We start from the raw sequence: 27,261 nt of genomic DNA, 5'->3' as shown, positions 1-27,261 counted from the left end.
TGCTCAATAAGGTGGGAGAAATTTTGCTGCCTTTTCTGTTTTCTAAAGCCTGAAGTCCCATTTCAAATGGGGAAAGCCTGGAGTCTCCAGGGTGGTTGGCCTTCCATGCCAGTTAGTGTCATCTAATGGAGGTTCTTCAACAAACAGGACCTAAGTGGAGTAGCTTTGCCGTGTTTTATGGAAATCTTTCAAGATCTTACAGATCAGAGGTTTCTTTCCTCATCAGTTTTATTCTACATTAAAAAAAACTAAATGAAATAAAAGTTTCCTAAATCTTTTACAGTAAACTTTATTCACAATTATAATATGAATATATTATCATACTTAAATCTCTTATCTGCAATTCCATCCCATCAGACTTTATTAAATAGAAAAGTACTTTATTGTAATGTTAAATTCCAAAAGCAAAAGGGAGGAATTAAATGAAGAATCTGCCTGTTGATATACCACCTGTATCTGTTCAGAAGTAGTCAGAGATTTCATGTTTACCTCAGTGAAGACCAGAGGCTAATAGTCTCCATCCATTTCTACCTATGTTTTCCATGGATGGAGAGTCCTGACATATTTCCTAACACATTCTCTTTTCTTTGCTTAGTCCATGCCTGAGTCCAAATGTGGGAAAAGTTGTCATCCTGGATTTGTCAAGAGGGCTCGAGAAGGAGAGCCAGTTTGCTGCTACGACTGCGTTCCTTGTCCGGAGGGGACCTTCTCCACTCAGGAAGGTGGGAGACACTGAGGAAAATGGGAGGCTTTGTGGAACTAGATCCATCCAGAACCTTTTCATCAAAGTGCAAGTTAAAAGACAGATTGGAGCAAACCTGTTTTTATATTTTTAAGCTGCAAGTTTCTTATCTAAAAGGAAGTAAATCAAAAAGACTTAGAAGGAGGGCTGGGAAGAGACAGGACGGGGGATGGCAAACTGGGCAAGCTTTACTAACAGCAGAGGAAATATCTTTTCTGCTTTTTAGTTTTCTGCTGCTAAATTTACCTTTCTATGAACGTCTGAGATCTTTGAAACTTGATGAAATCTTTCAGGTCCACCTTCTGAAGGACCTTGCAATTTACTGTATATTGGCCTCCCCTTGAGGATCACTGAGAAGGTCCATAATGTGGTGCTGTGGATAGTAATGGAGGAACTCATTGCACATATACTCTACCAGTCATATCAATCAAAATAGAGCTGGAAGGGACCTTGGAGGTCTTCTAGTCCAGCCCCCTGCTCAAAAAGCAGGACCTATACCAGCAAACCTTTTCAGCATTGAGTGCCCAAACCAGAACACACATACATGTGCATGCAGGTGGAAGTGATGGAGCACCAGAAATCCAGCCAGAAATTTCTGGCTGGTTTTCAGGTCATTTTTGGTCCAGAAAAATCATCTGAAAACTCTCTTTTTTTGGCTCTTTTCTGGACCATTTTCCACGCATTTTCAGGCTGTTTCTAGTGCTCCAGTGCCTGCAAAGACTGACATGTGCACTGGAAATCAGAAGATCAGCTGGCAGTGATCTGCCTGCCATCTCTTCCACCTGTGCCATAGTTTGCCATCAAGGACCGATACCATTTCAGACAAGTGACCCTCCAGTCTCTTCTTTAAAACCCCCAACATTGAAGAACCCAAAACCTCTGGAGGCCAGCTGTTCCACTGGTTAATTGTTCCCAGTGTTAGGAAGTTTCTCCTTAATTCCATATTGCTTCCAGATGTTGTTGTTGTTGTTGTTATTATTATTATTATTATTATTATTATTATTATTATTATTATTAATTCAATTTTTAATGCTGCCCTTCTCCTTAGACTCAGGGCGGTTTGCAACATGTTAGCAATAGCACTTTTTAACAGAGCCAGCATATTGCTCCCACAATCTGGGTCCTCATTTGACCCACCTTGGAAGGATGGAAGGCCGGTGATGAGATTTGAACCGCTGACCTTCAGATCTACAAGTCAGCTTCAGTGGCCTTCAGTACAGCACTCTACCTGCTGTGCCACCACGACTCTATAGGATACTGAAGGCATCCTCAAAGTCCCATATATTAACTGCCATGGTTTTGCCTGAAAACATGATATGATTCTCTATTAACCTCTAATAAAATAGGTTCCTATGAAGATTCTACATATTACACAGGAAATAATTAACATCCTATGACTCCCCTCAACTTCACATATCTAGCTACATTTTAAAAAATATCCTTCTTAGCTCCTTTGAATGGAATAGTTTAGAAATACTTCTTGGAAAATGTTCCTGGAATTAGGTGTTGTCCAAAAAAGATATTTCTTGTAATGTAAAAATATATATAGAAGAAATATTGCTTTTTATTTTTTAGATACTAAAAAATGCACCAAGTGTCCAGATGATAAATATCCAAATGAGCACAGAGTCCAATGTATCCCCAAAGTTATAACCTTTCTGTCTTATGAAGAATTTCTGGGCATCATTCTCGTCTCTTTTGCCCTACTGTTGTTCTTAATCACAGACCTTGTTTTAATCATCTTCATTAAATATCGAGAAACCCCCATTGTCAAAGCCAACAACCGGGACCTCTCCTACATCCTCCTGGTCTCCCTCCTGCTTTGCTTCTTGTCTTCTTCTCTCTTCATTGGTCAACCAAGAAAAGCCACCTGCCTTCTCCGACAAACGGTTTTCAGCATCATCTTCTCAGTTGCTGTTTCTTCTCTCTTGGCCAAAACCATCACAGTGGTGCTGGCTTTTCTGGCCACAAAACCAGGAAACCAAATGAACAGATGGTTGGGAAAGAGCTTGGCCAACTCCATCATCCTCTCTTCTTCTGCTGTCCAAATTATCATCTGCACTATCTGGCTGGGGGTTTCTCCCCCCTTCCCTGACTCTGACCCCCACTCCCAGCATGGAGAGATCATCCTGCAATGCAACGAAGGGGCTGTTGTCATGTTCTATGTCACCCTCAGCTACATGGGCTTCCTGGCTGCCATCTGCTTCACAGTGGCTTTCCTGGCCAGGAATCTGCCTGGGGCCTTCAACGAAGCCAAGCTGATCACCTTCAGCATGCTGGTCTTCTGCAGTGTCTGGGTGACTTTTGTGCCCACCTACCTGAGCACCAAAGGGAAATACATGGTGACTGTTCAGGTGTTTTCCATCCTGGCCTCCAGTGCTGGTCTGCTGGGTTGCATCTTCATTCCCAAGTGCTACATTATCCTTCTGAGAGCAGATCTCAACACAAAGGAGCATCTCACAGCCAGAACAAATGTAAAAACATGATATAAAACACCATTGTGATATTGGAAAAATTGTTAACATGACTTTTATTTGATTTCCTTTTAGATAATATGCAAGAGTCAAAGAAAACCATATCTATGTGTTTCAAAGTTGGAAATTGTTGACCAATGGGTATTCTTGCAGCTCCATCTTTCAATAAATGTTGCTAAAGAGATATTTGTAAACTTCAGAGGAATTCAGCTGTTCAGCAACAGCTACTGAATGTGAACGCTTATAGATAATAATGTGGGCACTTATTAGCAGCTAAAAGTGTTTGTGAGAGAGAATGAGTTGAAAAAGAGGTCAGGATGAAGCTGTTGGGACCAAGTACCAACCTGGTTCTCTGATCCTTTCCATGAGAATTCCAGAATTATGAGAAATGCCAGGTTTGGTCGGTTCTCAGCTTGGAAGGGAAATCTTCATCCCTCTTATATAATTATTTATTTTTAAAGTTTTTCATTTTTATATAATTCCTGATAAAACCTCCATTGCAGAAAGTGTTCAGCAGAACAGCTGTTTGGGATTTCAATTTGAGATTATTATTTTTTCTTTCTGTACATCGCATCAAAATAAAAATAAATAAAGTAAATTAAAAAATAAAGTTTGTAATGAAATTTCCACTGTGTTTTTTTCTTTCAAGCAGAGAAATAATATAGCAGTTTTCAGGCCCTTTAATTTTCCACTAAAATTTATGCGTAAAGCATTTTCTCTGTTCCTCTTCCACGCTTGCCTTGTTTGTGAATGGCAGGAGAAGATTGCTTGGGTGGAGGGTTGGTCTAGGTCAGAGGTCCCCAACCGCCGGTCCGCGGACCGGCACCAGGCCGTTGGGGGTTTTCAGCCGGTCCGCGGCGCCAGGGCCCCCTCAGCCTTTCCGCACCACCAGCGGCGCTCCCCCCGCCAGCCAGCCAAGCCCCGCGCCCGCCGGAACCGGCTCCTCGCTCTCCCCCCGCCGCCCGCCGCGTTTGCAGGAGGTGGGGAGGGTCGGGCGGCCCGCCAAGGCCAGGAGGGATGCCGCTGCCCCCCCCCTTCCCTCTCTCTGCCCGCCGCTGCGCCTCCTTGACGCCGAGAGGAAATGCCGGCGTCAAGCGGAGGTCTTCAATGTCGGGGGCACACAGGCGGTTGCACGCGCTCCCTATCTCCCTGCTAGCCGACTCGGAGTATTCAAAATAAGAAAAACCTTTGCCAGCGAAGGCTTTTCTTATTTTGAATATTCCGAGTGGGCTAGCAGGGAGATAGGGAGCGCGTGCAACCGCCTGTGTGCCCCCGACATTGAATATCACCTTCGCCGGCCCCACCTCTCCTGCAAACCCCCTTGCTGAGAGCCCGGGGCGAAAGTGCTCTCGCAAAGGTGAGGCGGGCAGGGCGTGCGCGCGTCACCGCTGAGAAGAACGGAGAACGAGAGTGAGTGATAGCAACAGACAGCAAGATAGAGAGAAAGTGAGAAAGAGAGAGTGAGAGAAAGGGGGGGAGAAAGAGATAGCAAGAGAGAGAACAAGAGAGAGAAAGAGCGTGAGAAAGAAAACAAGAAAGAGTGAGAGAGAGAGAAAGCAAAAGAGACAGAAAGAAAACAAGAGAGAGAAAGTGAGAAGAAGAGAGAGAAAGAGGGGGAGAGAGAGAGAAAGAGAGGGAGAGGGAGAAAGAGAGAGGGAGAGGGGGGAGAGATAGCAAGAGAGGGAGAGAGAGAAAGAGAGAGGGAAAGGGGGGAGAGGGGGGAGAGAAAGAGAGAGGGAGAGGGGAGAGATAGCAAGAGAGGGAGAGAGAGAGAGAGAGGGAAAGGGGAGAGGGGGGAGAGAAAGAGAGCGGGAGAGAGAGAGGAGATAAAGGAAGAGGAGAGAGAAAGGAAGAGAAAGAAAGAAAGAGGGATAGAAAGAGAGAGAGAGTGAGAGATGCTCAGTGAGCCTTTCTTTGAAGTTGCCTTTCTTTCTTTCTTTCTTTCTTTCTTTCTCTTTCTTGCTTTCTTTCTTGCTCTTTTTCTTTCTCTCTTTTACCTTCCCTTCCTCTATTTCTTCTTTTCTTTCTCCTTCCTACCTTCTTCCCTTACTCTCCCCTTTCATAAGTTTCCTTGCTTCCTTCCTCTGTTCCTGTCCCTTCCCCCCTTCTTTCTTTCCTTCCTTCCTTCCTTTCCTCCCTCCATTTCTTGCTTTCCTTTTCCTTCCTCCCTTCTTTCCTCCCTCATTCCCTTCTTTCACTCCTTCCTCTCTTACTCTCCCCTTTCACACCTTTCCTTGCTTCCTTTGCACCCTTCTTCTGTTCCTGTCCCTTCCCTCTTTCCTTCCTTCCTTCCCACCCTCCGTCCATTCATTCACCCATTCCTCTCTTGATCGCCCCTTTTACGGCGCCGCTGACAGCTAGCTCCCCCCCCCCCACCGGGCCATGGAAAACTGGTCTAGCTTAAAGCCGGTCCCTGGTGCAAAAAAGGTTGGGGACCTCTGGTCTAGGTGACCTTCAAGGTCCCTTCCAACTCTGTTGATGTGTTCATCTGAACCAGCTGAATTGCCTGGCCCTGGCCCCTCCTTCTGGCCTCCCTTCCCTGACCCGGCCCTGCCTCACCCCTCCCCTCCTGAGGGTCCCCCCCGCCCCTGGAAAACAATCTGTCTCAAGATCCCGTGGCTCACTTTGGCTACCTTCATTTCCTATTTTGTACCCGGTTAACCTTCATAAAAATAATAAAAGAAGAGCATTTGTTTTAGGGGTGCTTCCTGTTTCACAGCCCAAATATGCAAATTCCTTCGGAGAAAACTCTTCAGGGTCCACAATATGTCTGCACTCTTATATTTCATTCCCACCCCCCTCCCAACTGTTTCTTTCTCTATTTTTCTCTGCTGAAAGAGAGGCTGCTTGGCGAGGAAAAGGGGATCCTGACCCACAGAAAGAAAGAGGGAGATTCCGACACAATCGGGGTCGAGGGGTGGGTAATCTGAAGGGGCTGCTTCGTCCAGACGTTCCGAGCGAGAGACTCGTGTGTTTGGGGGAAGAAAATCGCCTTTCCCGAGAGAGCCCAGCGGACGATTCCCCCGGGAAGGTGGGGAGGATCTGGGGAGAGGATCCCGCAGGATTAGATCGCTGCAGATCCTCTCAGCCTCTCCCTGGTTCAGCTAAGGGCTTTCCATAGTTCCCCTTTGGGTCGGAGGGGTTTCTGTGACCCCCCCCCAAGTCTGCCCTGGCTGTGAGGCGTCTCTCCCCTCTTCTTCAGCGCAGCACCTCTGCGGCAGAAATCTTCTCTGGGAAACGGACCCCACTGCAGCCAGCCCCCCTGCATGATGGATGGATGGGGGGGAGAGAAGGAAGTCCACCCTCCCCTCCAGGGCTGCCATGACTGCCCCTTGAGCTGCGGCCCCCCAAGACTGAAATTGTCCCCCCTCCCTCCCCCTCTCTGAAGATCCTGTCTTCTTCAGCTTCTCTCTCTGCCCCTGAACTCGCCTCCCTCGGGTGAAGACCAGGGAGACCGATGACGTTAGAGAAAGGAGGGTTCCCATTGGTCCTTCCGCTTTTCTGGGCCCTCCGTCTTCCGAAATTGCAGGCAAATGCTCCCCCCCCCAAACGCATCCCCTCCGTCTCTGGGGCTGAGCGGCCGCCTCATCTCCACCCCTTCCGAAAGAGCCGCGGGGGGTTCGGGGCTTCCTCGCACAACGGGCCTGGCTGGGGGTAGGCGGCCTTTCTCGGCCCCTCCGGCGTTTCTCCGGCCGGGCGTCGCCTGGAGCCTCATTCTGGGCTGGGCAGCCTCTCCGCGACCCCTTCGCTTTGCGCAGAGGGGGAACTGGCGGGGAATCCCACTGCCTGAGATAAAGGGATCCGGGAGATCCTGAGATTTGTTTTTTCAGCCCTTCCCTTCCATCCCACTCCTTTCCCTTTCTGTCCTTCTATCTTCCTTTTCTTCCCTTTCTTTTTTCATATTCTCTCCTTCTTCTATCTTCTTTCCTTTCCTCTCCCCTTTCCTTTCTTTTCCTTTCCTCCCCCTTCTATTTCCTTCCCTTTCTCTTTCTTTTCATCTTTATCCCACACTTTTCCTCCCCTTCTTTCCCCGTTTCCTCGTATCTTTACTATTTTTATTTTCTATTTTATGCCATGATAATAAAAATAATAAAAAGGAACCTTTTGTTTTAGGTTGGATTATGCAAATTTCACGGGGGGGGGCGCGTCTCTCTCTCTCTCTCTGTGTGTGTGTGTGTGTGTGTGTGTGTGTGTGTAGCCAGATGCTTCCAGCCCCAGAGGAAGAATCCGCAGTGGGTGGGAGGGGTGTCGCGAGGAAGCATCTATCTCTGCCGTTGGAGGTGGGAGGAGCAAGAACGAGGGGCAGCACCAATGGGAATTCTGCCTGCTTGAGCGTCATCGGCTTCTGAGCAGAGTCCTCTGTGGCTTCACCTGAAGGAGGAGAGAGAGAAGCAAGGAAAGTGGGAGGGGGGATCTTGGCCCGAAGAACCAACTGGGGCTTCTTCTCAGGGCGGAACTCTCTCCTCCAGTGGGTGAAGTTAAGGGAGAGTCTGCCCGGAGACAGAGGACGCTGCGGAAGGAAGAATTCCCATTGGTGCTGTCCCTCGTTCTTGCCCCCCCCCCCCCGCCTCCAACGGCAGAGATAAACACTTCCTCGCGACACCCACCACCCGCCCGCCCCATGCAGAACCGCAGATGCTTCCTATGGAGCTGGAAACATCTGGCTGCACACACGCACACACGCACACAGAGACGTTTCCCCTCCAGTGAACAGTTTTAAAAAGGGGCGTACATAAGTGCACTGGAGTGCCTTTCGTCACCTGTCCAATTGTCTTTCCTTTCTTTCACCTGTCTTATATATTCTCTTCCTTTCATATATCCTATCCTCTAAGTTCACTTTCACCCTCTTTTATATTATCACATGTCTATTTTTCTTCCTATGTATTTGTGTATTGGACAAATGAATAAATGAAATAAATAAATAAAGACATATAAATACAAATATACATATGTACAAAACCAACTTTCAAAAGACACCACATGACTTTACATAACACAAGAAGACCTAAACAGTAAAAATTAATACTGGTAATGCATACATTTCAGTAGTAACATAGTTCAACTAAAGCTTACAAGGTTTGCTAAGACTTTTATCTTATCAATAATATTTCTACACTCAAAGCATTCCTGAGAACTTGGTACCTGGATCTTGTCCATCACCTTAATAGACAACCATTCTTCAGCAGGAAGGCAGATGGTGGGGCTTCCATCAATGGCTACTATACCTGCCTAACAAAGCAGCTCAGTCCCCAAAGCTATTGCCATATGCTAAATAATAATATATGAATTAAAATACAGTGGGTTATCCCTAAACTCTCATGAAGTTGCTGGCATCATGCTTAAATGTGTATGGAGAACAAAAAGCACCTGCCATTACTGCCTTTTACTTTGCAAGAGTATCAGGGGTTCAGTTTTTATTTATTCTGATACCCTTCTTGGTTAAATCCATTTCAACAGCAGCAAGTCCCTCCCTTTTGAACTCCTACATTATCCTTAAAGTGTATAGACTTTTTAGTCTTTTGATATACAAGACAACTCAGCTTGGACAAACTGAACTCGCAGAAGACCCTCACTCAGTCAAAGACCTTGGAGTACTCATTTCCAATGACCTAAGTGCCAGAGCCCACTGCAACAGCATTGCCAAAAAAGCACTAAGAGTCACAAACTTAATTCTATGCAGCTTCTTCTCTAGAAACACTTATCTACTAACCAGAGCATACAAAACATTTGTCAGACCAATTCTTGAATACAGCTCATCTGTATGGAATCCACACTGCATAACTGACATTAATACAATTGAAGGAGTCCAGAAATACTGTACTTCAAAAGAAGAGTCCTCCACTCCTCCTCACACAACAAATTACCTTACTCCTCCAGACTTCAATTATTATGTTTAGAAAATTTACAGCTACGCCACCTCCGAAGTGATTTAACTGTTCTTCATAAAATCATACATCACAATGTACTCCCTGTTAGTGACTACTTCACCTTTAACAACAACAACACAAGAGCACACAATAGATACAAACTAAATGTAAATCACTCCAAACTAGACTGCAGAAAATACGATTTCAGCAATAGAGTGGTCAACGCCTGGAATTCACTACCAGACTCTTTTGTTTCTTCCTCCAATCCCAAAATCTTGAACCTTACATTATCTACAATAGACCTCTCCCCTTTTCTAAGAGGTCTGTAGGGGGCGTGCATAAGTGCACCATTGTGCCTACGTTTCCTGTCCTAATGTCTTTTTATCTTTTCTATCTCTACCTTATATTATGTTAAACATACTACAATACTATACTATATTTGTATGACAAATAAATAAAATAAATAAATAAAATGAATAAACTTGTTAGAAGCTTCCTAAAATATGTGGTCATGTATGTTAGATGGCAGGTGACTCAGATGTGTTTTATTTTCCTTTCCTGCGGGATCTTTTGTGCTATGAAATGCACAGGAAAGAAGAGAAGGAGGCTTTACATTGTATTCCTTCTTTTGCTTACAGGATAATACTGAGGGTGTATTCAACAAGACTTGTGCTATCAGCTACAGCTCCTTTCGAAATGTCTTCCCCATCTGGACCCTCGGGTGCTTTTCGTCCCTATATCCTGCCAGCCCCCTTTCAGGCAAATGCTCAACAAAGGCAAGAAATAGGAGGAAAATAATGGCTGCAGAAATGACCAAGGGACATAGTTCAGGATTTGATGCTCTGTTAATCTGAGGTTCTTTTTAAGACAGGAACTTCAGGCCAATTAAAAGACAATTTTCCAAGGAACCAGTGAAGAGAGAAATCAGTGAAACCCTGTTGCTGCTGCTGCCCTGTTGGTTATTGCTCCTTATAAGATATCTCTAAATTTAGCTACATTTAGAAGAAAAGAGCCCTAATCTGGCAAAGACAAACACATCTGAGAAAGAATGCAAATAGGGAGTCTTGAAGGCTTCTGGAATTTTGCTCTTCTGACTAGTTGAAGCTCCCTTCTCTTAAGTAGAAATAAGAGGAAAAATATTAGCCACTTTTATTCTGTCCAGACATTTTTAGGCCCTATTTGGACAAAACCCTAACCCTAAGATTCCCCCCCCTTCTTTCTTCCTTTTAATATTTTTTAAAGATACCCCTACTTCCTTTTGCGATTTTTCTTTATCTCTCTATATTTCATCCCCGTCCACTATTTCTCCTCTGTCCCTTGAAGAATTTGTTTTATTAAGATCCTTAATAAATAGTTTTCAATTCCTCTGGATCTCTGCTTTTTAAATGCTTGACTTTTATATGTATGATCCAAGTTTTCTGACTTTTCATTCATCATAGGTTTGCTTTAATAAACAATTTTTAAAATATTTGTAATCTTTTATGTCCTTAGTTTTAGTTTTCAAGTTTTCCTCCATTCTCTCAGCTCATTATCAAAAAGATCATATTTGCACACAGCATGCAAAATTTAGTGTATTAACACTTTGTTTGCATAAACAGGAATTATCCAAATAACATTAGCTTTCATACTAATCCCTAGCCAGATCTACTGCAAATAGTTGTGTAAGCTAAAAACCAAAAATTCCTATACTAGTATAGGCTATTTTATATTAAGGAATGTAAATAACATTAGGGAAATATGACCTGGCTCATCCACAGTTTTTATAGGTAGTAATAAAAAGTATAGTTTTTAGAAAAATGAAAAGATGACCGGTGAAAATATTTTTTTCTTCTTTTTTTCAATATGGAATTATTTCTTTCCCTTCATTTTTTAAAGGGAATGTTTATTTTTCCCGAATCAGATGGGGTTCTCCAATAGATCAACATGCATGCATACTACATACATACATATTGTATTTCCCTGAAAATAGGACCTTGTCTTATATTTTTTGAACTCTAAAATATGCACTTGGCCTTATTGCCATGCACTCAAAAGCCCAATTGGCCTTATTATCAGGAGATGACTTATTTTGGGGAAAACATATATAAAAGGAGGGCAAATTGAAGGCTTAGAGAATTCTGAGAAAAGTCCATAAATATTGCACTTTCTTCTAATACTAGAACTTGAAGCATTGTATAATGTATACAATGTTCTTTGGTGGGACCCAGGGGAAGAGCCTTCTCTGTGGCGGCCCCGACCCTCTGGAACCAGCTCCCCTCCGGAGGTTAGAATTGCCCCCACCCTCCTTGCCTTTCGTAAACTCCTTAAAACCCACTTCTGCAGTCAGACATGGGCGAATTGAGACATTTCCAGTTTATGCATGGTATGTTTCTGTGTATGTTTTTGTTTTTAAATAAGGGGTTTTAGTGACTTTTAAATTATTAGATTTGTTGTATATTGTTTTATTGTTGTTGTGAGCCACCCCGAGTCTACGGAGAGGGGCGGCATACAAATCAAATCAAATCAATCACTCACTCACTCAATCAATCAATCAATATTATAATATCTTATTTATTCAGTTTGATTTGTGTGGCCATCCACTAGTTATACAACTTTGGTTAACTAACATCCAGTTAAAAAACAGATTAAAATCTATGAGCTCTAAAAATTGGGACTTGTTTTAAAGGTGTATTTTTATGACTTAATTATCCTGCCTCCAAGCATTTGAGGGCACATTGAAAAGATTGTGCATTAACAATCCATAATTACTGAAAAGCAGTTGTTTACGTTCTAAAATTTTAAAATAAAATAAAAAACCAAGCAAAACCGCCCACAGGTTTACTGCTGGCACAGTTGTATCTACATTTGGAAGAGTTTTGAGAGTGCTACCAAAATAGCTATCAAATAAACTAAACATGAGACTCAAATTATAGCCTTGATTGCTTTTGATTACTTTTGAACATGTCACAAAAATTTACCTCACAAAGGAGTGACGGAGAAGAGAGGGCGCCTTCCCACGAATCCCCTCTCCCTCCTCAAAGTTAAGCGGGGGCCCACTCTCAGGTTTGAGCAGAGACAACCCCCCCCCTAAAGGCGAGGGGAATGCAAGGCTTCCATGCCAGCCCTCCCCCCAATCTCCTGAACGTTCCACCCCTCCCCCCACTCGCTCCCAACTGTCTATGGGGCCAACTGACCTGGGAAGGTGGGCGTCCATCCGCCTTGCGGAAAGAGGCGAAGGGTGGTAAACCGGATGCCACAACTCCTCAGGGATCCTTGGGCCCTACTTTAAAAAGCACCAACTTAGAAGAAGCCAACATCTCACGCTCCATTTCTAAGAAAATGGTGGACTAAATGCTCTCTATCCTCTCCCTTCCTGTTTTTGCTTTCCTCCCTCCCTCAGTTCTTTCTTTCTTTCCTTCCTTCTCTCCCTCGTTCCCTCATCACCTTCCTTCCTTTTCTTTCATTTCTTTCCCTCCTTCCTTCTGTTTCTTTTTCTTTCCCTCTCGTTCCGTCTCTTCTTTTCTTCCCTCCCTCCCTTGTTCCCTCCTTCCTTATTGCCTTCCTTCCTTTTCTTTTTCTATCTTTCCTTCTTTCCTCCCTCCCTTGTTTCCTCCTTCCTTATTTCCTGCCTTCCTTTTCTTTTTCTATCTTTCCTTCTTTCCCTCCCTCCCTTGTTTCCTCCTTCCTTATTTCGTTACTTCTCTTTCTACCTTTTCCTTCCTTCCTTCCTTCCTTCCTATCTCCCTCCTTCCTTCTCTGTTTCTTTTTCTTTCCCTCTCTTCCTCCCTCTCTTCTCTTTTCTTCCCTCCCTCTCTCCCCTATTCTTTTCTTTATTCATTTTTTACTTAGTCCTTTCCCACTCCTTCATTTGTTTATTTTTTATGACAGATTTTTTTCTTCCACGGGTGGCGCAACTTGAGCTCAATGGGCTTTGGATACTCCTCTCCAGCCAGGCAGCCCTCGAAATGCATTGTGTCCACACACCCCACTCCCCCCCCAAAAAAGTGAGAGAAAAAGAAAGAGACGATAGACTGCTCCTGAACATGGAGGCTCCACCCACAAAACTACCCTTCGCGAGAAGTGACCCCTCTCCCCCCTCCCAACCGACCACGAAAACAGCCCTAAACAGCTACAATAAAAGAAATAATCCCCCCTCGACCGCCCCCCCCCCTTCCTACCGGCTAAAAAACGCCCCCGCCGCTCAGAAAGCCTCGGAAAACCCGAAAGGGGCGGGGCGACAGCGGGGCGAGGGAGCCGTTTCTATGGTAACCGCGGAAGCCGCGCGGGAGGAAAGGGTGGTTGCTGGCGCCGGAAGTGACGCGAAAAACGCTCGCCCGGGGGAGCCCTTTGGGTGGGGCGTGGCTGGGAAGGAGGAGGAGAGGTGGGTGGAAGCGAGCGGGGAAGTTTGGGAGAGTTTTGCATTATTATTTTTTCCTTCCCTTTCCGTGAATTTATTTTATATAAGTTGATCAGAAGGGAAATTTGGGATAAAAAAATAGATGCGCTGCTCTTTTGCCCCCTGCTGGCTGGCTGGGCGCTGTGGCAGCCTTGCCTCACCCATCATCCCCAGCCAGCTGGCAGCCTGTCCTGTCATTTCCTCTCCCAAAGAATCCAGAATATAGAATATATTACATTATGTTAATGTAATATATTACCACAATATTGCCTCCCCGGGGTGTGAATTGAAAGAAAGCAGTGGAATGACATCGTAGGGCTGGAAGGGACCTTGGGGGTCATCTAGTCGAACCAGCCTGCCCAAGGCAGGAGGAGACCTCATATATTCTGGATCAATAATTGTCCAGGTTTTTTTCCCCCCCTTCTTGAAAACCTTCAGCGATGGAACAGTGACAACCAGGGGAGGTAAGCTGTTCCCTTGATTCATTGTAGTTCCAGGCTGGATTTCATTTTGATCAACAGCTTCTACCTCTTTCTCCTTGTTGCAAAAGCAGTCTGGAAACTGTGATAGTTTATCTCCTTGGTTAGGAACATAGAAGATTGATTGCAGAAAAAGACCTTGTGGTCCATCTAGTCTGCCCTTATACCATTTCCTGTATTTTATCTTAGGATGGATATTTCACTTCTTCAGCATCCTTGGAGGTAGTCTTTCTTGTGGTTGGCTTGTATCCAGCTCCTTTGATTGTGGACTTTGAGGAGAATGAATTGGGTCCATCTGGGTATCAGAGGCCAGGGTGTTTACCAGAGGAATCGAGGAGTGAGGGAGAGTTAGTGCCTGGGGAACCTCCAGGGACTTCAGAACCCCCAGCTGTGGTAATGATGGAATCAGATGAGTAGGGGGATATTGTGGACCCAATATTAGACGCTAGGGTTAGAAGAATGTGAGGGAGACAAGAATATCTCCAGTGACGTAGATCTAGGCATTAAATAATTCTATGCACAGCTTGTCATTACTGATAGTATAAAAGAGGGGGATGATGGGAAATCTTGGTGCAGAAGTTCAACCTTGAGAGAGAGAGAGAGAGAGAGAGAGAGAGAGAACTAGCAGCCGAAGAGTCTCTCTGCAATCCTGAAATCCTGGTTTTTGAAAGCATTTGTAAGTACCTGTCAACGCCGAGAACTAATGACTTGAATTTATTACCTTATGGCCGGATGCTTCTTATGAACTGTGCTGATAATGCTGGACTTTTGGCATTGGACTGACATTCTTATGATTTCATTGCTGTTTCCAGCACATTTCTTTTGTAAATAGACAACTATACATAGTGACTTTACTTTCAAATCTTCATTGGGGATTAATTACTGATAATTAACTGGGCCGGACAGAACAATCTTGACAAGAGAACCAGGATCTTTCTTTAATCCAGCAGGAGCCCTGAGGTGCTTTCCTGTAAGTTTGGGGGCACAGCTCCCCAGTTTGCAAGCTATTTGGCCATGCTGGCTGGCGCCAAGTGATGCTGGGTTATTTCTCTGCTATAGGACAAGGGATCTGGTGAATTTGGCAACTTGCCTCTCCTTGCTTTCTCTTCCAAAAACGATTCAGCCAATTGCCTCAGGAGCAACAGACTAAAGGAGCAGAATGCCACGAAGTCTTCAGTCCAAACTCTGGCTTTTGACAGTGACCGTTTTCCTCCATGCAGCATCAAAAAGCACATTTCCTCCTCGTTGGGGAAGGAAACTTTTCCTTCTCAGTCCATCTATACAAAGAAAGAGGCTGTGACACTCATATTATTGCAACCTGCTACAGTAGTGAAGAATCTATATCTGAACAAGCTTTCACCAAATCCAATGTGCAGTTTCTGAGACAGAAAGGTAAATGAAGTCTGGGGGAAGATTTTCTTTCTTTCTTTCTTTCTTTCTTTCTTTCTTTCTTCCTTCCTTCCTTCCTTCCTTCCTTTCTTCCTTCTATGCCACCCAATACCTCGGTACTTATTATTATTATTATTATTATTATTATTATTATTATTATTATTATAAACTTTTATTAATTCAACATGAAACTCTAGTCGACTGAACATTTAAAAATGTATCACAAATATTGATTGCCTCTGATGGTTGATACCAGTTGCTGCCAGCCTCTTATCATCTCTTTTATTCATTAAACATGAAACTCAGTCAACTGAACATTTAAAAATGTGTCCCAAATACCATTGATTGGTGCTAATGGTTGATATGGGTTGCTGCCAGCGTCCTAGGTACCAGCCAGATATCTTCTTAAAATATGTGATGTTCCGAGTAGCAGTTTTTTGCAGTTCTGCTGGTGTTATAGAATAGAATAGAATAGAATAGAATAGAATTTTATTGGCCAAGTGTGATTGGACACACAAGGAATTTGTCTTGGTGCATATGCTCTCAACGTTATTGCAGGAAGCTGCAATTTCTTGATGTGTTTTTTGAAATTCTTGGACATGGTACCAAGGGCCCTAAGAACAATGAGTATCACATGTTTCATCCACAGCTGTGTAGTTTCAATGGCCTGGTTGCAATATTTTGTAATTTTTTTCAGGGTTTTTTTTGGGGTTTTTTTGCGACTGGCATTTTCTGATACCATGATATCTGGCGAATTGTGTTCCAAATGATGATCTGTCTCTGTATTCGATGTTTGATGGTGTTACAGATATTGTCGCAGGATGGAAGCTGTTCCAAGTTAAGCCATCTTCTGCAACTGACTGGTGGCAAATTTATCAGTGCCTAACATGGTGCTTCAGTTGTTGTTTTTATTGCCTTTCAAGTAGTGCTTTAGTTGTTGTTGTTATTGCATTTTTGCTATCCTTAGTTTACCTGAAAAAAAACCCCAACCGTTAAACTTTGTGTTATTATTCTTTTAACAATCCAGGTGCTGAAGTCTATTTTTCTATCAACTGCACAAAGCTGAAGGAATATTTCCTGCCGGCTATGAGGAATTTTGACCGTATTTATTTCAGTTTCCCCCATTGTGGGAAAAAGGCTGGAATAAAAAAGAACAGGGAGCTTCTTGGCAGGTTTTTCTGCAGGTGAGACAAAGCAAGGCTGCGTATGTTTTTTCTGAACCTTAAAATATAAATGTCAGGAAAAGAGAGCTACCTTTTGAAATTCGAAAGAGGCCTGTTTGCTACTCTTAAGAGCTTTGCAAAGAGCTGCTGGGTAGGACACGGTATGGCCAGAGGAAATATAATTAGCTCCCCCCAGAAATTCACACTGCCCCCACCCTCCTCACCTTCCGCAAGAGTCTCAAGACTCAGGTTTGGGGTTACTAGACTCTAGCCCCCTGGCCGACGAATGTGTTTCTGAGCAAGTCAATTGAATGGGAATGACTGTTTTTTGTGGATTTTGGGTTTTTTAGACTGTTAATTCAAATTAATTGGATTTAGGACGTTATATAGGAGAAGGGAGGCATAAAAGTCCAATAAATAAATAAAAAAACAAAGAAATTAAATTAAATAAATTAAATAAATTGGGGATTTCTATGGCTTTGAGTTTGGTGTTGCTAACCTGTAAGCACCTCCAACAGCAAATATTTTTATGCAAAACAGTGTTTCAAAAATCTGCTGAAAACGATACCTTCGGAGCAGTTTTTATTTATTATTTATTAATTTGCCTTCTACACTGTCCTCCTCCGGAGACTCAGGGCAGCTCACAAGAAGATAAATACAAAAATAAGCATGTCAGAAATCCAAAATGAATTTAAAATCTTGATACTTGGAGTATTGGACCCAGTTCTGGTCACCACACTTCAAAAGAGATATAGAGACTCTGGAAAGGGTGCAGAAAAGAGCAACTAAAATGATAAGGGGACTAGAGACCAGGCCATATGAGGAAAGGTTGCTGGAACTGGGAATGGATAGTCTAGTAAAAAGAAGGGCCAGGGGGGACATGATAGCTGTTCTACTACGGCTTGACTTCCTGGCTCCAATCCTCCCCCGCAGGGAGGCGGAACCAATGAAGATGTTCCGCCCCAGGCGCCTGATGGACCCAGAGGGCTTTCAGACGGCGCTTGGGGTTATTCCAGAGGCACTCGTTCACAGTTCGGCGGAGTCTCTCGCGGAGGCCTGGAACAGGGCTGCGGCGGGGGCTCTTGACCGGATTGCGCCTTTGCGACCTCTCCGTGGCGCTAGACCCCGTAGAGCCCCATGGTTCAACGAGGAGCTCCGGGAGTTGAAACGCCAAAAGAGACGTCTAGAGAAGCGATGGAGGAAGAGTAGGTCTGAATCCGATCGAACACTTGTAAGAGCTTTTATTAAGACTTACAAAGTGGCGCTCAAGGCGGCAAGATGTGCGTACCATGCCGCCTTGATTGCATCAGCGGAATCCCGCCCGGCCGCTCTGTTTAGGGTGACCCGCTCCCTTCTCAACCAGGGGGGAGTTGGGGAGCCCTTACAGAGTAGTGCCGAGGATTTTAACACGTTTTTCGCTGATAAAGTCACTCGGATCCGGGCCGATCTCGACTCCAATTGTATAACAGAGTCGACTGACAATGAGTCAGTCGAGGTGACTGGGGCACGTACTTGTCCACCTGTCTGGGAAGAGTTTGATCTGGTGACACCTGATGAAGTGGACAAGGCCATTGGAGCTGTGAGTTCCGCCATCTGTTTACTGGATCCGTGTCCCTCCTGGTTGGTTTCGGCCAGCAGGGAGGTGACGCGGAGCTGGTCCCAGGAGATTACCAACGCTTCCTTGGGGAGGGGAGTTTTTCCATCTCTCTATAAAGAAGCGCTCGTGCGCCCCCTCCTCAAGAAGCCCTCCCTGGACCCAGCTGTGCTTAACAACTATCGTCCAGTCTCCAACCTTCCCTTTATGGGGAAGGTTGTCGAGAAGGTGGTGGCGCTCCAGCTCCAGCGGTCCTTGGAAGAAGCCGATTATCTAGGTCCCCAGCAGTCGGGTTTCAGGCCCGGTTACAGCACGGAAACCGCTTTGGTCGCGTTGATGGATGATCTCTGGCGGGCCCGGGACAGGGGTTTATCCTCTGTCCTGGTGCTCCTTGACCTCTCAGCGGCTTTCGATACCATCGACCATGGTATCCTTCTGCGCTGGCTGGAGGGGTTGGGGGTGGGAGGCACTGTTCTTCAGTGGTTCTCCTCCTACCTCTCTGGCCGGTCGCAGTCGGTGTTAGTGGGGGGTCAGAGGTCGACTCCTAGGTTTCTCCCTTGTGGGGTGCCTCAGGGGTCGGTCCTCTCCTCCCTGCTATTCAACATCTACATGAAACCGCTGGGCGAGATCATCCAAGGACATGGGGTGAGGTATCATCAATATGCGGATGATACCCAGCTCTACATCTCCACCCCATGCCCAGTCAACGAAGCGGCGGAAGTGATGTGCCGGTGCCTGGAGGTTGTTGGGGCCTGGATGGGTGTCAACAGACTCAAGCTCAACCCGGATAAGACGGAGTGGCTGTGGGTTTTGCCTCCCAAGGACAATTCCATCTGTCCGTCCATTACCCTGGGGGGGGGCATTATTGACCCCCTCAGAGAGGGTCCGCAACTTGGGCGTCCTCCTCGATCCACAGCTCACATTAGAAAAACATCTCTCAGCTGTGGCGAGGGGGGCGTTTGCCCAGGTTCGCCTGGTGCACCAGTTGCGGCCCTATCTGGACCGGGACTCACTGCTCACAGTCACTCATGCCCTCATCACCTCGAGGTTCGACTACTGTAATGCTCTCTACATGGGGCTACCCTTGAAAAGTGTTCGGAAACTTCAGATCGTGCAGAATGCAGCTGCGAGAGCAGTCATGGGCTTACCTAGGTATGCCCATGTTTCTCCATCACTCCGCAGTCTGCATTGGCTGCCGATCAATTTCCGGTCACAATTCAAAGTGTTGGTTATGACCTTTAAAGCCCTTCATGGCACTGGACCAGAATATCTCCGAGACCGCCTACTGCCGCACGAATCCCAGCGACCGATTAGGTCCCACAGAGTGGGCCTTATCCGGGTCCCGTCAACTAAACAATGTCGGTTGGCGGGCCCCAGGGGAAGAGCCTTCTCTGTGGCGGCACCGGCCCTCTGGAACCAACTCCCCCCAGAGATTAGGATTGCCCCTACTCTTCCTGCCTTCCGTAAACTCCTTAAAACCCACCTTTGTCGTCAGGCATGGGGGACTTGAAACATCTCCCCCTGGGCATGTTTAATTTATATATGGTATGCGTGTGTGTATGTCTGTTAGTATATGGGGTCTTTTAAATCTTTAAACTTTTTAAAAATTGTTGGATTATTTATGATTTGTTGTTACATGTTGTGAGCTGCCCCGAGTCTTCGGAGAGGGGCGGCATACAAATCGAATAAATAATAATAATAATAATAATACAGGTACTTAACGGGTTGCCACGGAGAGGAGGGGGACACACTGTTTTCCAGGGCCCCAGAGGGCCGGACGAGGAACAACGGATGGAAGCTGACCAAGGAAAGATTCAACCTGGAGATAAGGGAGAATTTCCTGATGGTGAGAGCGATCAACCAGTGGAACAGCCTGCCAGTGGAGGTTGTGAACTCCCCAACTTTGGACACTTTCAAGAGGAGATTGGACTGCTTTTGGCTGGGGTGCTGTAGGATTTCCTGCTCAAGCAGTGGGTTGAACTTGATGACTTGTAAGGTCCCTTTCAACTCTAATAATAAATAAAATAAAATAAATAAATAAAATACTTAAAAAACACTCATCCACATTGATCCTATCATAATATACACATTCACATCATTGGCTGGAGTAAGATCCGGCAAAGGGGAGTTTTTAAAACCTTGTGAAAGGCCAAGAGGCCTTTTCCTTCTTCTGAGAAGGGCAGCAATGTTACCCCTCTACCCCTCTTCTTTTCTTTGTTCCAGCTGTGCAAATGTTCTTGCAGAGAAAGGTGACATCCACGTGGCACTTTGCAAAGGACAAGGGGGCACCCCTGCAGACCAATCGGCGCGTGAGTGGCACAACAGCTGGCAAGTTGCAGAGATGGCAGCGGGAGCAGGATTTACCTTGAGCAGCGTCGAGCCGTTTAATATCAAAGATGTCGGGGGATATAAATGCACAGGCTACAGGTAGGTTGTGGCTGATTCTACGCCAGCTGCCGTCTTGGATGTTGAACAAGACAGGGCCTTATTCAGTGAAATAAACGAGGATGAAAAGCTGGAGATCTTCTGTTGCGAGTGGTCTATGTCTAGCTCAGCTCTGGTCGTGGATTTTGAGGATAAGAGATGGATGAGTACTGGCATCACAGGCCAGTGTTCTTCTGAGTCCGAGAATAAGAGTGAAGGGGAGTTAGGGACTGAGGAACCACCAGAGACTGTAGCACCCCCAGTTATGGGATTGAGTGATGGGGAATCAGAGGAGCAGGACCCTCTGTTATATGCAAGGGTCAGGAGGCCGTGTTCTAGACATGAGTATCTGAAAAGAAGGGGTTTTTGGTGTTAGTAGATCTATAGGACACTTGGCCACGCCCTGCCAATATATAAGGGACAGTCTGGGGAAAATGGGGAGTGGTGAACAATGTTTATTATCATGGTGGTTGGTGAATCGAAGCTGAGATAATTTTCTGCTTTCACTGACATTTTATTCATGCCAGTTTCATATGCTGTTGAGTTTCATTGAACTGTAACTTTGGTCAAACTGCCAGAAATCATTTCAAGGGCTGAGATTAATGATTATTGGCTTGCAGTCTGAGGTTATTTATCTCCGCTCATTAGCCTGAATTTGCCTGAATTTGTGTTAACAAATAATATTTTTGCCATGATCAAGAAGGGCCTTCTCTGTGGTGGCCCCGACCCTTTGGAATCAACTCCCCCCAGAGATCAGAACTGCCCCCACCGTCCTTGTCTTTCACAAATTACTTAAGACCCACCTATATCACCAGGCATGGGGAAATTTAGACATCTCCCCTAGGCTTTTATAGTTTTATGTATGGTATGCGTGTGTTGCATGGTTTTTAAATGATGGGTTTTTAGATGCTTTTTTAATATTAGATTTGTTTACATTGTCATACTGTTTTATTGTTGTGAGCCATCGCGAGTCTTCAGAGAGGGGTGTTATACAAATCTAATAAAATATTTATTATTATTATTATTATTATTATTATTATTATTATTATTATTATTATTATTATTATTATATGGTTGCTGTACGAATGAGTGTGATTGATTAATATTACCAGGGATTTTAGATAGCTATGCAATTTTTAATTTAATTGGATTCAATTTTATTGTAACCACTGTTTTCTTCTATGTTGTAAGCCGCCCCGAGTCTTCGGAGAGGGGCAGCATAGAAATCCAATAAGTAAATCAATAATCAGAGTTTCCATCGAGAGGAAGCGAAGGAGGTGTTACTTAATTGTCTCTTAAGGTTTGTTAGATTTGAACTGGGATTGTTACACTGCTTTGTCTTCTCTTTTCTTTTCCTTTTAATTTACTGCTACCCAGAGTTGCAATAATGAAGTCAGCTGGCTACGTACATTCTATAAATAAAATAATAAATCAATAAATACCTCCTGGAAGCACCCGAGGTTTTCCCTTCCCCAAGTTGGCAGAGATGCCAACAAATGCGCCTCTCTCTCTCTCTCCCTCTCCATGCCCAGAGTAGAAAAAGCTACAGCTGAAAAAAAACCCACGTTGCATAAAATTTGCCAACGCTAGAGACAGGGAAGGCGCTCTTTATGCAGGGTAGCTATAGGAATCAGCCCAGCCAGGGAAAAGTAGGCAAAAGAAATAAATTAATAAATTTAAAAATAAATATAGTGTTCCCTCGATTTTCTCAGGGATGCGTTCCGAGAGTCAAATTTCTGAGATTCACTAGGATTTTGGAATTGTAACTCTTAAATGCAACGGCATGGTGCTCAGTGGTTAAAGCCCTGGGCTTGTTGGCTGGAATTATTATTATTATTATTATTATTATTATTATTATTATTATTATTATTATTAATTAGATTTGTATGCCACCCCTCTCCAAGGACTCGTAGTGGCTCACAACAAGAAACAGTACAAATCCAATACTTATAACAATTTAAAACCCTTAATATAAAAACAATCATACATCTCATACAGACCATACATAAAACGGAAACGGCCCAGGGGAATCAATTTCCCCATGCCTGACGACAGAGGTGGGTTTTGAGGAGTTTGCGAAAAGCAAGGAGGGTGGAGGCAGTCCTAATCTCCGGGGGGACTTGATTCCAGAGGTCAGGGCCACCACAGAGAAGACTCTTCCCCGAGTCCCACCAGACGACATTGTCTCATCGACAGGACACTTAGAAGGCCAACTCTGTGACTGAATCGGTCGCTGGGATTCATGTGGCAGAAGGCGGTCCTGGAGATATTCTGATATGATGCCATGAAGGGCTTTATAGGTCATAACCAACATTTTGAATTGACACCTGAAACTGAATGCCAGCAGCCCAGGTTTGAATCCCAAGCGCTACATAATAGAATGAGCTCCTGTTCTTGCCTTAGCTCCTGTCAACCTTGCAGTTTGATAGCATGCAAATATGAGTAGATAAAGAAGTACCAAGAGTACCAAGTACCAAGTACCAAGTAAGAGTGTTCCATGACATCATGCTGACTCAACAGCCTTGAGTAAATGCCCCCTTTTAGTGAACAACTACTAACGGAGTCAGATCCGAAAACCAGACCTTGTACCCTGCCGGAGTACAGTAGGAAGAAGAAGATCTTCATCCATACCTCTGCCCTTCTCCGTTTTTATCTTCATTATGTCTGTATTTATTTAAACCCCCTCCTTCTTGTGGGGAAAATGCATACTCAATAGGAAAGCATCTATTTTGCATAGCAAAGCTTTCAGTATCATTAACTAAACCAAGGCTTGGTAAGAGGGAGAGATAGAAAGACAGTGATTGAGAGAAATAAAGCGAGAGAGAGAGAGAGAAAGAAAGAGGGAGAAAGAAAAGGAGAGAAAGAGCGATAGCAAAAGAGAGAGAAAACAAGAGAGAGGGACAGAGAAAAAGCAAGAGAGAGAAAGAAAGAGATAGAGAGGGAGACAGAAAGGAAGAGGGAGAGAGAGTGAGTGAGAGAGAGAAAGAAAGCAAGAGAAAGAAAGAAAGCAAGAGAAAAAGACAGGGACAGAGAGAAAGAAAGAGGGAGAGAGAGATGGAGAGAGAAAGGAAGAGGGAGATATAGAAAGAGTGAGTGAGCGAGAGAGAAAGAGAGAGAAAGAAAGGGAGAGATAGAGAGGGAAAAAGGAAGGAGAGAGAAAGAAAGAAAGCATGAGAGAAAGAGGAACAGAGATAAAGAAAGAGGGAGAGAGAGATGGAGAGAGAAAGGAAGAGGGAGTGATAAAAAGAGAGTGAGCGAGAGAGAAAGAAAGCAAGAGAGAGAAAGAGAGAGGGACAGAGAGAAAGAGAGAGATGAAGAGAGACAGGAAGAGGGAGAAATAGAAAGAGGGAGAGAAAGAAAGCAACAGAGAGAGAGAGAAAGTAAAAGAAATGGAGAAAGAAAAGGAGAGGAAGAAAGAGAGAGAGAAAGAGAAAACTTGGTAAGGAATTGGGGATTTGCTCCACTTCGCCTCCTCCTCCTTCCCGGCCCTCCAACAGTCTGAGGGACAGTGAACTGGCCCCCTGTGAAAAACGTTTGGGGACCCCTGGTCTTAAGCATAAAACTTAGCATGAAAGACTTCATGGACTCCATCTGTATAGTCTGGAGGACAGAAGGGAAAGGAGGGACCTGATTGAAACATTTCAATATCTGAAAGGTTCAGGAGGGAAGTGTTTTTAATAGGAAAGTGAACCCAAGAACAAGGGGGCACAGTCTGAGGTTAGTTGGGGGGAAAGATCAGAAGCAACCTGAGAAAATATTATTTGACTCAAAGAGTAGTAGATGCTTGGAACAAACTCCCAGCAGACGTGGTTGGTAAATCCACAGTAACTGAATTGAAACATGCCTGGGATAAACATAGATCCATCCTAAGATAAAATACAGGAAATAGTATAAGGGCAGACTAGATGGACCATGAGGTCTTTTTCTGCTGTCAATCTTCTATGTTTCTACCTAGATCTCCTAAGCCAGGTGTCCCTAATCAGGTGTCTGTGTATTACAGTGTTTCCCAACCTTGGCAACTTGAAGATATTTGGTGTAATACTGGTGTAATACAATATCCAAAAGACCACAGTTTCTCCATTCCAACTTTATTTTAAAACATTGTTATTTATTTATTGTATTTATATGCCACTCACTCTAAACAACTCCAAAGTAGAAAAGAGCCAATTTGTTTCAGTAGCTGGATTTGTCCAACACAACACATAGGGTATTCTGCAAAAGTAGTTTGTATGAGTCATTTACAGTTCGTTGTCATTTAAGATTCATTGAATTCACCTGTCTCAAGCCTCCAATCTTCCTCACCTGGCCACAATGAGCTGTCTCCATGGCAATCCCTCCAGGTGCCGAACCCCGTGCTGAGGGTCCCGCACAGGAATCGAGTGCAAGTTTCAAGTTTTATTGGATTTATATGCCGCCCCTCTCCGAAAACTCGGGGCGGCTAACAGCAATCATAGACAATACTGTATACAATAATAATCCGAGCCTTTCCCGCCCAAACCCTCTCAGAGGCACCCCGGGGGTCTTTCTCCCTGCCCCTCTCGCCCGTTTATTGGCTGCTCTTGAAAACCCTTCCCTTGGATTGGTCGGGATGCCTCTTCTCGCTCGAGGGGCGGGGAGCACTTAAAAAGCCGGTGATTTTCCTCAGCTGTGTGGAAAATTAGCAAGCGCGTTGCCCGAAGGAGCAGACTCTGTGGCTGGAGGGTCTCTCGTTCGATGCTGCGGGGTGCCGGAGAGCCCCAAAAACAGTCGCCCCGGCGCCTCCGCAGCCCAAGTCCTCGAGCTCGAGGCTGGGCAGGGCCTTTTGAGCTTTTGAGGTAAGGCTTTTTTTCCTCAGGCTTTTTTAAACTTGCCGGATAGGGAGGGGAGGGGAGCATGAGTTCTTTAGCCGCTTAATAGCCTAGTGTTAGATAGCACCTGTAGTAATTTTAACCCTGGGGTGTAAGGAGTAAAATACCAGGGACAGCTGAAGTAATATCTCAAAGGTGGATTATTTAAGGATTTGAGCCTTGACTAAAATGTCACTTTATTTCTGAGAGCAAGGTCACCTCCTGTGGCAATTTTATCTTTACCATTAAAACTGTTAATTTTAATTTGAAAATACAGGAAATAGCATTAGGGCAGAGTAGATGGACCGTGAGGTCTTTTCTGCCATCAATCTCTATTTCTCTGTTTCTGATTTTGTTCTGCCTGTGGTGGTTTGGTTAACAGGACATGGCTGAGATTACCTAATATTCCATCTATTTTACTAAAAATATGAGCCTTGGCTAACATAATCTCAGAATTGCCTTAAGAACTGGCTTTATTTCAAGAAAGTAAGGTCAAACCCCTGGACTTGAACTATTTTTCCTTAACTTTTGCCTGTAGTTCCTTGAGGCAACTAGTTTTCTTATATATTTTGCGTCTTTGGGCTTGGGCTTGGGCTTTGACTAAAATTTCCTCAGGTCCCAACAAATCACTTTCTTCAAGAAATGAAGGGCAACTCCAGATACTGAAGCTTCTGTATTTTGCCTTGAAGCTAATTTTAATGCTTGTTCACCTGTGGTAATTTCCCTGCTTTTAACTAGCTAAAATTACCTCAGCTTTATATAGTGAGGAAAGTCAGCTCCTGGACCTGAAGTAATACTACACCAATAAGCATTAATTCTTTCATTTCAATTTTCATTTCGTGCAGAAATGTTCAAACTTGTTTCCAAGTTAAAAAAGCTTTCAAAAAGACTAAATGTAAATACCTAAAATGAACAATTTGCAGATTAGGGTGTGTTATTGAGCAGCACACCAAGGTTAAAGAAGCAAAATATGCAGAAAGTATCTACTTCAAATAACTGGTCAAAAGTTAAGTAATATTACTTCAGGTCCAGGAGTTGATCTTATTTTCTAGGAATTAAATAAATTCTTGAGGTTTGGCCAATTTATTAGAATACAATTTTGGTGGAACTTGAGGAAATCTCAATCATCTCCTTGTAAAAAGACCAAACCACCACTGGTGAATGAGAATTAAAATTTGCTTCCCAGTAAAGCCTGAGGTAATTATAGCCATGCCCTTGCAGGCTAAAAGCACATAAAATTACAGAATAGAATAGAATATAATTTTTACTGGCCAAGTGTGATTGGACACACAAGGAATTTGTCTTGGTGCATATGCTCTCAACGTACATAAAATAAAATATACATTTGTCAAGAATCATGTGGTACAACACTTAATGATTGTCATAGGGGTCAAATAAGCAATGAAGAAGCAATATTAATAAAAATCTTAGGATATACGCAACAAGTTACAGTCATACAGTCAACATGGGAGGAAATGGGTGATAGGAATGATGAGAAAAACTATTAGAATAGAAGTGCAGATTTAGTAGAAAATCTGAGAGTGTTGAGGGAATTATGTGTTTAGTAGAGTGATGGCGTTCGGGAAAAAACTATTCTTGTGTCTAGTTGTCTTGGTGTGCAGTGCTCTGTAGCAACGTTTTGAGGGTAGGAGTTGAAACAATTTGTGTCCAGGATGTGAGGGGTCAGTAAATATTTTACCCGCCCTCTTTTTGACTCGTGCAGTATACAGGTCCTCAATGGAAGGCAGATTGGCAGCAATTGTTTTTTCTGCAATTCTGATTATCCTCTGAAGTCTGTGTCGGTCCTGTTGGGTTGCAGCACCAAACCAGACAGTGATAGAGGTGCAGATGACAGACTCAATGATTCCTCTGTAGAACTGAATCAGCAGCTCCTTGGGCAGTTTGAGCTTCCTGAGCTGGCGCAGAAA

General features: G+C 44.2%; 1 protein-coding gene across 1 annotated transcript in view; it reads left to right on the top strand.

The window, feature by feature from the left end:
- Positions 1-13,972: 13,972 nt before the first annotated feature.
- The window catches only part of LOC139155148 (ferredoxin-fold anticodon-binding domain-containing protein 1-like), a 30,759-nt gene continuing 17,470 nt past the window's right edge, over positions 13,973-27,261 (top strand). The window contains exons 1-3 of the mRNA XM_070730231.1: positions 13,973-15,329; positions 16,354-16,510; positions 20,307-20,510. Coding sequence (XP_070586332.1) covers positions 15,152-15,329; positions 16,354-16,510; positions 20,307-20,510 — 539 coding nt within the window. The 5' untranslated portion in view covers positions 13,973-15,151. The remainder of the gene's footprint in view (positions 15,330-16,353; positions 16,511-20,306; positions 20,511-27,261) is intronic.

The sequence above is a fragment of the Erythrolamprus reginae genome (assembly GCF_031021105.1).
Source record: "Erythrolamprus reginae isolate rEryReg1 chromosome 13 unlocalized genomic scaffold, rEryReg1.hap1 SUPER_13_unloc_14, whole genome shotgun sequence".
In the NCBI taxonomy this organism is placed as follows: domain Eukaryota; kingdom Metazoa; phylum Chordata; class Lepidosauria; order Squamata; family Dipsadidae; genus Erythrolamprus; species Erythrolamprus reginae.
This window is presented reverse-complemented; position numbering and strand designations above follow the sequence as displayed.